At 38.0% G+C, this 12,833-nt stretch overlaps 1 protein-coding gene across 1 annotated transcript in view; it reads right to left on the bottom strand.

Annotated features, from left to right (window-relative positions):
* LOC103126329 (doublecortin domain-containing protein 1) overlaps positions 1 to 12,833 on the bottom strand; it is a 295,249-nt gene that overhangs the window by 48,283 nt on the left and 234,133 nt on the right. The window contains exons 18-19 of the mRNA XM_060176649.1: positions 2,869 to 3,054; positions 1,291 to 1,491 (exon numbers count right to left, since the gene is read on the bottom strand). Of these exons, the coding sequence (XP_060032632.1) occupies positions 1,291 to 1,491; positions 2,869 to 3,054 (387 nt within the window). The remainder of the gene's footprint in view (positions 1 to 1,290; positions 1,492 to 2,868; positions 3,055 to 12,833) is intronic.

Genomic DNA, 12,833 nt, shown 5'->3' with positions numbered 1-12,833 from the left:
GATGGAGCTTGAAGAAATAATGTTAAGTGAAATAAGTGAGAAACAGAAGGATGAATATGGGATGATCTCACTCTCAGGCAAAAGTTGAAAAACAAGATCAGAAAAGAAAACACAAGTAGAACCTGAACTGGAGTTGGTGTATTGCATCCAAATAAAAGACTCTGGGGTGGTGGTAGGGTGGGGGAGAGTACAGGTCCTGGAAAAGGATGACAGAAGACCTAGTAGGAGTTGTATTTTTATGTGGAAAACTGAGAAATGTTATGCTTGTACAAACTATTGTATTTACTGTCGAATATAAAACATTAACCCCCAATAAAGGAAAAAATAAACTTTCTAGACACACACACACACACACACACACAATGATAGTTGATTTTTAACCTAGGAGTAAACAGTTATTATTTTCATTTTACCGGCAGAACAACAAGCCAGTGGGTTAACAGTTTGCCCTTCACAGAAATCAGAACTCGATCTGAATATAAATCTTGGAGTTGCTAACTTTTATCTTTTTCTTACTCTGGTGAGTAACATCTTAATTTTAAAAATTCTATTTGTATTCATTAAAATGGTGGATGGACAATATCTGTCTCTGTCTGTCTGTTTGCAAGGAATTTTCCAGAGTAACTCCACAGTATATTTAACATTACCATAAGTTTTAGAATTAAAGATATTGGTGAGATTGAAGAGAGTTGGGTCTTTTGTGTTCTCTGCCCTTTCTGGGACTATGGGGAAACAGTTTCTAAGAAAGAGATAATATATTCCATGTAGCACAACTCCTGCTTTTCAAATCTGAAAATGAAATGAAACACCTATCAACAAACAAGTGCTCAGATTGTCCAGATGATAAATGAGGTGAGAACTCTTAGAATTTTGAGGCAACAAACAACTTGAAGCTGGAATGAGAGGGAAGGAGGGGTGGAGGTTGTATAGGGAAGGGGAAATGGGTATTTTGTATATCCTGAGAATGAAGACCATCTGGTCACCTAGTTAGTTACCCACTCCCACCCTACCCCACCCCCAGCCCCAAATTTATGTCTTTTCTCTGGAGTTAATCTAAAATCCATATTCTGGTTGCCTATTTTTCTAAGTCATCATCCAAAGAAATTAAAAAAAAAATGAATACTGTTCAGGAAAGGATCTTGATCTTATCAAGTTAAATTGGTAAAACTGGCTAGGTAAACATACGTGACTCAATCTGCTCTTTTTTTTGTTTGTTTTTTACCTGCCAGAAAAATTGCCATTATCATTACTTCTAAGAACACAAGATATGCTGAAGTGATATTCACTCACCATGGGGAATGTTCCAGCCACAATTAACTTTCCATTCTGATATCCATCTCCATTTTTGTATGCAATTATTTTCACTGCCTTATGGTACATAGCTGCCACACTACCACAAGATACAACTTGCGTGTAGCTCTTCATCCGTAAAGATAACAGGAGTTCTTCGTAATATTTTAGGGTTTTTTCAGCCTCATAAGATAAGTCAGTCTAATTTAAAAATAAAATTACAAATTTACTCAAACTCTCTTTTTTTCTATACTCCCATCTCTCAATTTAATAAATATATGCACACATGTATGTGGTATATACATTTCAAAAGATTTACTTCCTAAACTATTGGATGTCATAGTAGGAAGGATCAGGGACTCTTCCCAGATGTCACTGAGTCACTTGGTAAGTTTTGGCCTTTCTGGCTTGTGTTTCCAGTCATCTATTTTCTTGTTTGTATTCTATAATAGGTTGGAGAAGAAAGATGCCAGAGAAAGCCTGAGGTTGAAGCAACAGGGCAATAGTTTAGTTTTAGTTTTTAACTTTAGCTTAAGACCATCCTATAGTGACAAGCACTGATGAACAAGGAGGTGAAATGAGTGTTGTCTTAACCACACAGTGATGAGAAAGGTGAGCACCACCTGCACTGCTTTGTCTTTTCATCCCTACTCATGCTGCCCTGGGGCAAGTCCTATCTGAGATGCTATTTTAGAATTCTTTCCAGCCAGCCATCACCTCCTCAACATGGTCCCACTGTGAGTAAAGAAAAGTAACAGGCCTTCAGATTTCCCTAGAGGACAGTCTTCCTTTCCTCCTTAGTGTTTCTGCTTCAGTTGACATTTATTGTAACTTTCTATCACCTGACCTTACATCCTCAGTAACCCCTGCAATATGTATCAAGGTTAGGGGAGAGAGGAGAATGACCTGGAAACCAGGTGAACAGCCCTGAAAAATACACCAAGTGGGTAAGTTCCCCACCTCTTAGGAATCAACCCCTCCCCTTTTTAAAGCAGGTGTGAAATTCTCTTTAGTGCATCTCACTTCCAAAGTTGAACATAAGGTTTTTCTAATAGTATATTTTAGATTAAGATCACAGGAAGGCCGCAGATTTTTTTTCTATGATCTATAAATACTATTAGACATGGATGGGTGAGTTTAGGCACCCAAACTGAATAGTCATTAACAACAACATGTCAAATCCCCCCCTGAAAGACTTCATACTAATCAACAGGAGTTTAACCTGTGAATATAGCCTTCCCCTCCAAAAAAAAAAAATGTTGTTCCACTAAGTAAAAGTTTGCAGTTCATTCTTTATCTAAAAGAAACATGAAGAAGAGTAGAAGGTGTTTGTAGTAGATGATTAAAGCTGCAGAGCACCCAGTTAACTTCAAAGAGTGTATTGAACTATTAATGGATTATGTATTTTAAATTATGATGTGAAAACGGAAATCAATGCAGGTGGTAAGGTAAAGGTACATCAGAGGAAGATGAATAGGATGAGTGGAGATGAACTTGAGTGCAAGGCAGATAATGAATGCATCAGCATTTCCTAACTGTTACCACACATGTATAAAGAGAGTTGGGATCATTACACACCTTGGCTACATTGATGACCTTGAAAGGGCCTCTTGAGAAGGACTTGTGAGCTTTGGAACCTGAGGCACAGAGGAATGACACTCCTGGAAGTAACTGTTTCAGTCCTTTCTCTGCTCTCATAGATTGTCCACATGCCAAGCAAAGCATGGTTTTCTTCTTTCCATTGGGTGAAAGGTAACAGTATCCCTAAGAAGAAAAAAAATGCTTTTATATAAGTACATCTAAATTATGAAAGCATCCTGATAGTTCACTTCGCAATATAAATAAAACACTTCTATAATTCCTAAGTGCAAAATTTGAAACCTCAAAACAAATGCTGTATTTTGCTCACTAATAATTGTGTTAAAAATATGTACATAGGGAGTTGGGCAGTAGTGCAGCGGGTTAAGGCACATGGCGCAAAGAGCAAGGACCTGTGGAAGGATCCGGGTTCAAGCCCCCGACTCCCCACCCGCAGGGGAGTCGTTTCACAGGTGGTGAAGCAGGTCTGCAGGTGTGTCTATCTTTCTCTCCCCCTCTCTGTCTTCCCCTCCTCTCTCCATTTCTTTCTGTCCTATCCAACAACAAGGACATCAATAACAACAACAAAAAAAATAATTACAATAAAAATATATAATATATATGTGTGTATGTGTTTCCAAACTCTGTTGAGAAAGCCTATAGGAAATAACAAGTCAGCATCAAAGAGTATAACCTGTGTCTGAAATTGAGTTGTCTTAAGAGGTATTACCAGTTTCAGATTTGGAGCAAAAAAATATATACAAGACTAGCAAAAGATGTATTCAGGCACTCAGGAAAAAGAAAAAGAAAATCATTTAACAGTTAAGGACAGTTTTGGAGGTGTTGCAACTGGTAGCATATGATAAAATGCTCAAGGTCCCAAGTTCAAGCCCCAGGTCCCCACCTGCTAGATGAGGGAGCTTTAGTAGTGGTGAGGCAGAGCTGTAAGTAACTCTCCCTATCTCCCCTTCCTTCTCAATTTCTATCTCTCCATCTCTCTCTCTCTTGCCTCCAGGGTTACTTCTGGGGCTTGGTGCCTGCACTACAAACCCACTGCTCCTGGAGGCCATTATTTTTCCATTTTTTATTGGATAGAACAAATAAAAAATGAGAGAGGAGAGGGATATAGAGAAGGAAAGAGAAAGATAGACACTTGCTTCACTGCTTGTGAAGCTACACTGCCCTCCCCCCAAGGTGGGAAGCCAGGGGCTCGAACAGGGAACCTTGAGTAGGTCTTTGTTCTTTGTACTACGTGCAGTTAACCCTGTGCACTATCGCCTGGCCCCCAATTTCTCTCTGTCTCTATCCAAAATATATAATTAAATAAAATGTTTCAAAAACAATAAAGGAATCATTATAAAGCAGGAGCCAACATGAGGTAGCCCCTACTGATCCAAAATGGAGCAATTTAAGAACAACATAAAAAAAAACCTGAAACACTCTGAATATGTTTGAATATATAAAAACTCATACGTTCATAATGAGATTAAAAGATATAACTAAAAGTAAGAATAAAATGCCCAACAAATAAGATTAAAAAATCATATCTTGTAGAACCCGTTGGTAGTAACCTGGCACCATTTTACATCTCTGAAAATTGGTTGTCAGAAAGAATGGCAGATTATTTGTAAAAAATCGACCATATGTGCATGCTCTTTTAAAAGGTTACTTTGCTGCTCTTCCAGTGAAGAAAAGGTTCCTTTCTTCTTTTCTCTTTTCCTTGAGTCTGTGAAACTGTCATGTGACTTGTTTTGAACAATGTAGCATTAATTATTCAAACTGATGCATGAGAGTATTTGCACATTGCAGTTTTGTTCTCCTTGGGTTATACTTGGGGCCCTGAGACCACAATGTGAATAAACTTGAGCAAGCCCCTCTTAAGAAACTTAAGAATCAAGTCTCCAGATAACAGCTTGCCAAACACAAGACAAAAGAAACTGTCTTTGATCATTTAACCCCCAACATCAACAAACTACCAAATGATGACAACCACACTAGTGACCTGGGGAAAGGACAGAAGAGCTCAGTTAATCTCAACACAAACAGATGACCTGCCAGGCAATAAGAAAGTTACAGATTATAATCACTAACTGTACTTGTTTGTTTATTTATTTGTTTATGTGTCACCTAGGTTCATATGTCAATAATTTCACTCATAGAAGTTAACTCTTTTAATAGGCACAGACTGAGACCCTGAAAGACATGACCATATTCCCAAGTCCTAGGGCTGTATTAATACAATGTAGTATGCCAGAGTTTGAACCTTGGCCAAGTGCATGCCAGGGTAGGTGGTAAATACCTACTAGGTGAGTTATCTTTTTGGTCATAAAATCATTAAGTTTTAGGGTGATTTGTAGTGCAATTTATAAATGAGATGGTTAGAAAAAGTTAAGGCATTTATTTACTATTTATCATCCCTTGTAAATAAAAATTTGGAGTAGTCAAATATTTAGATGAGAAGTTAAATTACTTCCTTTTGCTAAAAACTTAGCTAGTAAATGTGGAGGGAAATGAAAAAATTGATATTTTTGAAATGCCTAATAAAATAATTGATTTAGACAAACATGAAAAGGGAGATACTGGATGGAAAGACACTAAGAAACTCTGTTTTTTTTATTTTTATTATCTTTTTATTGGATAGAAACGACCAGAAATTGAGAGGGAAGGGAGAGGGAGAGACAGAGAGACACCTGTAGCAGGACTTCACCACTTGTCATGCTTTCCCCCTGCAGATGGGGACCAGGGGCTTGAATCCGGGTCCTTGTGCATTGTAACATATGTGTTCAAGGTGCACCACTATGAAAAAGTAGGTTCAAGGGGCCAGACGGTGGTGCACCTAGTTAAGTGATGTCACTACAGTGCGCAAGTACCTGGATTCAAGCCCCCGGTTCCCACCTGCAGGTGGAAAGCTTCATGAGTGGTGAAGCAGAGCTGCAGGTCTCTCTCTCTCTCTCCCTCTTTATCTCCCCCTCCTTTCTCGATTTCTCTTTGCTTCTATCCAATAATACATACCTAAATTTAAAAAAATTAAAAAAAAGAAAAAGTAGGTTCAAAACTTTTATAAGTATATGTGCAAGTTAACTTCATGGATGTAAGGACGATCTGGTTGCGACATCTGTCACCCCATTGATCGCCAGGGTTGATTCGACTGATCTGGCTGGCTAGGCAGATCACCACTTCATGTGAGTCCCTCCCTAAGCTGCATGCTAGATAGAAAAGGATGGCCTTCCCTGAATAGAGATGGACTGGTCTTTGGTCAAGGGTATCCGAGTAGCTGCGCTCCCCTGCTAGAACCTCCAAACAAGCTCTCAAGTATATATGCAAGTTCAAGGTGAAATGACACTATGTGAGTGTTGTAAATGGTGCTAAATCCTGATAATAGTTGAATCTGAATGACAGGTATATGGAAATGCTTAGTATGTATCTTTTTTACTTTTTCATATGTATGAAAATTTCCATAAGATAATTTTAAAGTACTTTTATATAGATTCTTGATTTTGCTTTGTCCCTCAAGAGGCTATTTGTTGTTTTAGCCTCAAAAGGCTAAAAGTTAAGTACAGTAAAAAAAAAAAAAATCAGCGTTCTCAATTTTCAGAGGAGAAAACAAAAGCTCAGAAAGGGAAGTCATTAGCCAAGTAGGCCCAAATGGTATGCAGCAAGTCTTAAATATAGAACTGTGACTTCTGATTCCCTTGGCTTTTGGACCTTTGTCATATTGTTTCAACTATTCCATTTATGTGCTCAGTTACCTTAATTCGAAATCAACATTTAGATTATACTTTTGAAAATGAAAGTTTAAAATTCCAACATGTATTTCTCTATAGGCACATAACATTTACATTTTTCTACAAATTACTAGAAGACAGAAAATAAACATATCCCTTCCTGGAAAGAGTTGAATGAATATTATGTGCATAATCATTTGTAGAGAAAAACATGAGCTTTATGATGAATTGTATGCCAATGATGTTTGTTATTACACAAAATAAACCATTGAAAGTATTCAGAAAATGTATTTTTCACTCATTAAGACTTCAATTCACATTGTGGTACAGTCATTTTGATGGTTCATGAGTTGTTTTGTATTGACAATGATACATGCACATAACATAAGCAGGAGTTTTGGTAAATTAATTCACAATGCTTTGAAACTACTGATAGAAAAATGCAAAGACATTTTGGTAGCTCCTAGGATCAGCATATACCTGCAAAATGCAAACAAAAGTGTAAATGTTCAGCAAGTCTCTGGTTCTCTGTATAGTTCAATACCAAATAATTTCTTTAACAAATATTTTTATTTATAGATTTTTTTTTCTGTAATTTAGTGAAATAACTAATAAGCTGTCCATTTGGGTCTTATACATATATGACCTATGGCATAGGGACCAGTTAAAGAAATACTGGCCATTTTTACATGAACATTAACCAACATAACTGTTAACAAATCAATCTGTTCACTGATTTTTAAATTAATTTATTGATATTTACACTATAGTTTTACTGGGTGTGTGAAAATGATTAATACTGCATCAGTATCTAACATATCCGTGTAATAGTTACTTCATATTAGTTTTCTTTTATTAAACTATCCAATTGAATGTGTCTAGGTCTAAAGAAGAAGGTGTTTTGTTTGTTTTTTAAAGAAGACACAAACTATTGTCCACATAGAATTTCACAGAAGTCTACAGACTCCCTAAAATTGTACCTAAAAGTGTATGGGTACATTTGTCCTTTTTTGTAGAGAAAAACATCTATAATTTCTATGAGACCCTTAAATAAATCTCTAAAAAGGTTCAGGAAGAATGTTTTTGTACAGACAGTAGTTTTTCCCAGGCTCAAGAGTAACTTCTCTTTGACTTGCATGTCTCAGAATGAATATACTTTTTATACTCTCAAGATTAATCACATTGCTCTTTGTTTTTTAAATACTCTTTTTTAATTTTTTTAAATATTTATTTACTCCCTGTTGCCCTTGTTGTTTTATTGTTGTTGTCATTATTGATGTCATTGTTGTTGGATAGAACAGAGAGAAATGGAAAGAGGAGGGGAAGATGGTGGGGGAGAGAAAGATAGACACCTGCAGATCTGCTTCACCGCCTGTGAAGTGACTCCCCTGCAGGTGGGGAGCTGGGGGGCTCAAACTGGGATCCTTAAGCCGGTCCTTGTGCTTTGCGCCACCTGCACTTAACATGCTGCGCTACAGCCTGACTCCCTACTTTTTAATTGTTTAGAAGAGAAAGAAATTGAGAGAGGACAGTAAGAGAGGGAGAGAAAGACAGACACCTGCAGACCTGCTTCATCGCTGTTGAAGTGGATCTCCTTCAGGTGGGAAGTGGGGCCTCAAACTCGGGTCCTTCTGTTTGGTAATAAGGGCACTTAATTGGGAGCGCCACCTCCTTGCCACCAATCTCATTATTATTTTTTTAAAGATTTTATTTATTTATTAATGAGAAAGATAGGAGGAGAGAGAAAGAACCAGACATCACTCTGGTACATGTGCTGCCAGGGATTGAACTCAGGACCTCATGTTTGAGAGTCCAATGCGTTATCCACTACACCATCTCCTGGACCACCCAATATCATTATCTTTAACAGAACTACTCTTCCATCGAACAATTGGAAAGCTAAATACTAATCTTTTTATATAAAATAATTATTGAATACACTTAATCAAGTGTTTTAACATAAACCAAAAAAATCATTCTTATATAGTTCAAAGAAAGGTACCAGTTACAAAAATTGGAGGCCTTTCAATTTTTTATTTAAAAAATTTCAGTCATGGGGGCTGAGAGATGGTGCACCTGGTAAACTGTTCATGTTCCCATGCACAAGGACTCAGGTTTAAGCCCCTGTTCCCACTTGCAGGGGGGAAGCTTCACAAATGGTGAAGCAGGTCTGCAGGTCTATTTCTCCCTCTTCCTCTCTACCTCTCTTAACCTCTCAGTTTCTCTCTGTCTCTACTCTAAATAAATAAATAGTTAATTTCAAAATTCAACCATATCCAAAAAATAAAACAGTATAATCAACCCCAAGGGTTCATACTCAATTTCTAGTTACTGCCATGATGTTAACAAAAGTTAAAGAAAAGGAATCTAAAATTTTCTCTAGAGTTGCTAAAATTCAGCCAAGTGGTAAATGTTTATAGAGAAAATATCTAAAAGTCATAAAATGGACAGCAAATAAAATTAACTAGCAATTAGATTAGTATGGACCAGAAAATTGATTTACAGATAATGAAGTATGAGTACCATGATTAGTGTTAAAAATAGAAGTTATTTATGAAGTCATTGAAAGTGACAGTGCGGCAAACCACTTTAGAAGGTCACTCAACTGATTTAAGAATTCACTTAGCAAAAGGAGCCATTTTACACTGCTTAGAAGTCATGTTGAAGCATCCTCTCTGACTCCTGTTAAAAAGGGAAAGGAAAACAAAAAGCATTCCAGAAGGCTTTTTTTTTTAATTTATAAAATAAAAAATACCGACAAGTCCATAGGATAAGAAGGGTACAAGAGTTCCATATCCCATCCTTTCCCTTGAAAGTTTTTCTATTCATTATCCCTCTGGGATCATGGGCCCAGGGTCATTATGGGGTGTGGAAGGTGGAAGGTCTGGCTTCTGTAATTGCTTCTCTGCTGAACATGGGCGTTGGCAGGTCGATCTATACTCCCAGCTTGTCCCTATCTTTCCCTGGTGGGGAGGGGCTCTGGAGAGAAGAAAATAAGCTGCATGTGTGAGCTCAGATTAAAGTCAATGTTCCAACTGGTGTGTGATGCTGTAACCAGTATATTGATGGCTCTGACATGATGATGTAGTGTTCCATCAAGGCTCTTAAAGAAAAAAAATAAGTAAAATAGGTTTTATTTATAGATTTTTTTTTGTCACCAGAGTTATTGCTGGACTTGACCCCTGGACAATTCTATTGTTTCCAAGCCTTTTTTCTTTTCCCTTTTACTTTCTTTGTGATAGAGTGTGAAAGACAGAGAGAAATAAAAAGAGAGAGAGCAGAGAGAAGGAGTGACACCTGCAGCACTGCTCCATTGCTTGAGAAGCTCTACCCTCACCTTCAGGAGTGGAACAACAACCCTTCAGCTTCATCACTCGGGTGAGACTTTTCCTCTCACAGTATTCTCTAATTTCATCCCAGGTGGTTCACTTCCTAACAAAGTCCCAAAACCTAGATCTAGACCAGGTTCCAGGAGATAGAGCATATGTTCACAGGTATCCATAAACTAGGACAAATATATACCTGAAAGCAGCAATACACTAGAGTTTACCGTGAGTACCCCTGTGTTGCTATTCTTCGTGTTGGTTTGGCCCCCTTCCCCCTACCTCTGAGAGAAATGGTTTGGCCCTTGCTAGTTTCCCCCTCTTTCTCCCGCCCTGTATGCTAAGGACATCCAGAGTCCCAGCAGCAGCTGCGGAGGAAGAATGATTGGGAAGCACATGGTGTGGTGATTTGCCCCTTCATGAATAAAGATTAAACTGCAACTTCTCAGCCCAGCCGTGTGCCCTCGAGTCTGTCTCTGTCTACCACCGTGACACTAGCCCGGCCAGCTGGAGCCCCCCGAAACTTTAACAACACCCCTGTAACACTTCATCTGCACTATTCCAACCTTTGGGTCCATGATTCTTCAACAATTTGTTTGGCTTTGTATGTCAACTCTTTTTTCAGCCACCAGGTTCCAGATGCCATCAGGATGCTGGCCAGGCTTCCCTGGACTGAGGACCCCACCAATGCGTCCTGGAGCTCAGCTTCCCCAGAGACTCACCCTTCAAGGGAAAGAGAGAGGCAGACTGGGAGTATGGATCAATCAGTCAATGCCCATGTTCAGCGGGGAAGCAATTACTGAAGCCAGACCTCCCACCTTCTGCAATCCACAAGGACCTTGGGTCCATGCTCCCAGAGGGATAGAGAATGGGAAAGCTATTGGGGAGGGGATGGGATATGGAGATTGGGTGGTGGGAATTGTGTGGAGTTGCACCCCCCCCACCCTATGATTTTGTTAATGTCTTCTTTCTTAAATAAATAAATTTTTAAAAAAGAAGAAAAAAGAAAAGAAAAGACGTTTATGTCTTTTAACATGTTCCTCTACCTCTTCTATGTCTAGGAGTTCTTTTTCAAAATGAAAAACTCAATCAAGTTCTACTTTATATAATTTGAATTAATGTAAAGAACTATAATACCACTTATACAATTGGTATTATAGACTCCTACCAAAGGGCATGTATTTTCTGCCATGCCTCTTTACATGTAAGGCTAGTAGATATTAATCATTGCCTAAACCCAGTAATTTATTAAATTTTGGGATGTAGTGATATTCTGAAATTTCATACCTTATTAATATATTAAGTGGAATAGTTCTAGGAAGTAGTTTAATCAGCAACCTTGTTACTCAGATGTATAATTCATAAAGGAAGGAAAGAAATAGATTATGTGACTAAGAAAATTACTGAATTGATAGAATACTGAACTTGCATGTTTGAGGTTTTCAATTAGATTACCTATGTGTCTATTCTCTCTCTCCCTCCCTCTCTCTTTCTCTCTCTCTTTCTCAAGAAATGCTGGGTTCTTTATTTCCTGATTATTAAAGTAAGATATTGTTTTTTTAACAACATGAATATGCAAAAAATTCCTGAACAAGTACACAAACTGTTCCTAAGACTGTGAAAACAATGGTAGTTATTCTTGGGGAGGTAGGGAGCAGCACAGAACTTTGGTAGTGGATGTGTAACATGAAACTACACCGTTATTCTTATAAATCATGAATATTTTATTTATTTATTAATTTGGATAGAGACAAGAGAGAAATCAAGGTGGAAAAATGGGGAGGTAGAGAGATACAGCCCTGCTTTACCACTTGTGAAGTTGTCCCCCTGCAGGTGAAGATAAATAAAAAAATTAAAAATTGGTTTCTTATTGTCATTTAATTGTGACCAGTAATTTATGGCTTGATATTAGTAAGAACATATGAGTTTAAACATCTGATGTATGTAGGTCTAAAGTATTCATTTGCCTTATTGATACTTGAATTGAATCTTCTTTGAACTAGATATGGGCTGATGGAGGACAATTTGGTTGCAGCCTTTTTAAGTTGATTTGATTCCTTTCCAAACAACCTTGGAGGGCAAAATAGCTCACATAGATAGTATGTTTGTTTTGTCATGCATGTGACCACCCAGAGCAGGTGAGCACATCACCTCTTTCTTCCTCTATATTAGAGGAAGCTTTGATGCTATGGTGTCTTTCCCTCTCTGTCTCTTTTTCCTTTCTTTTAATTTCAGCTTTTTAAAATTTATTTTTACTTACAAAAACGAAACACTGACAAAACCATACGATAAGAGGGGTACAACTCATAAAGTTCCCACCACCAGAACTCCATATCCCATCCTCTCCCCTGATAAATTTTCCTATTCTTTATCCCTCTGGGAGTATGGACCCAGGGTCATTATGGGGTGCAGAAAGTGGAAGGTCTGGCTTCTGTATTTGCTTCCCCACAGAACATGGGCATTTATAGGTCAAACCATACTCCCAGGCGCTCTCTCTCTTTAGCTAGTGGGGTAGGATTCTGGGGAAGCAGGGATCCAGGACACATTGGTGGAGTTGTCTGCCCCGGGAAGTCAGGTTGGCATCGTGGTAGCATCTGGAACCTGGTGTCTGAAAGAGAGCTAACATAAAGCCACACAAGTTGTTGACTAATCATGAACCTAAATAAAGGCCGGAATAGTGCAGATGAAGATTTGGGGGGTCTCGTTTTGTAGATAGCTAGTAGGCCTATTTTAGTTATATTCCAAAGAGCCCATATCTATACTAGTTTTTTCTGAAACTTAAATCTGATATGTAAGTGGATCAAGTTATTGTTTGGGAAGATGATGTCATGGCTGGAAACAGGGTTAGAAAGCTGGATCAGGGAAGAGAGTAGTTCCCAAATATAGGAAATGTGTATAAATATTGTTGACTGTAAAC

Source organism: Erinaceus europaeus, chromosome 17 (assembly GCF_950295315.1).
Source record: "Erinaceus europaeus chromosome 17, mEriEur2.1, whole genome shotgun sequence".
NCBI lineage: Eukaryota > Metazoa > Chordata > Mammalia > Eulipotyphla > Erinaceidae > Erinaceus > Erinaceus europaeus.
This window is presented reverse-complemented; position numbering and strand designations above follow the sequence as displayed.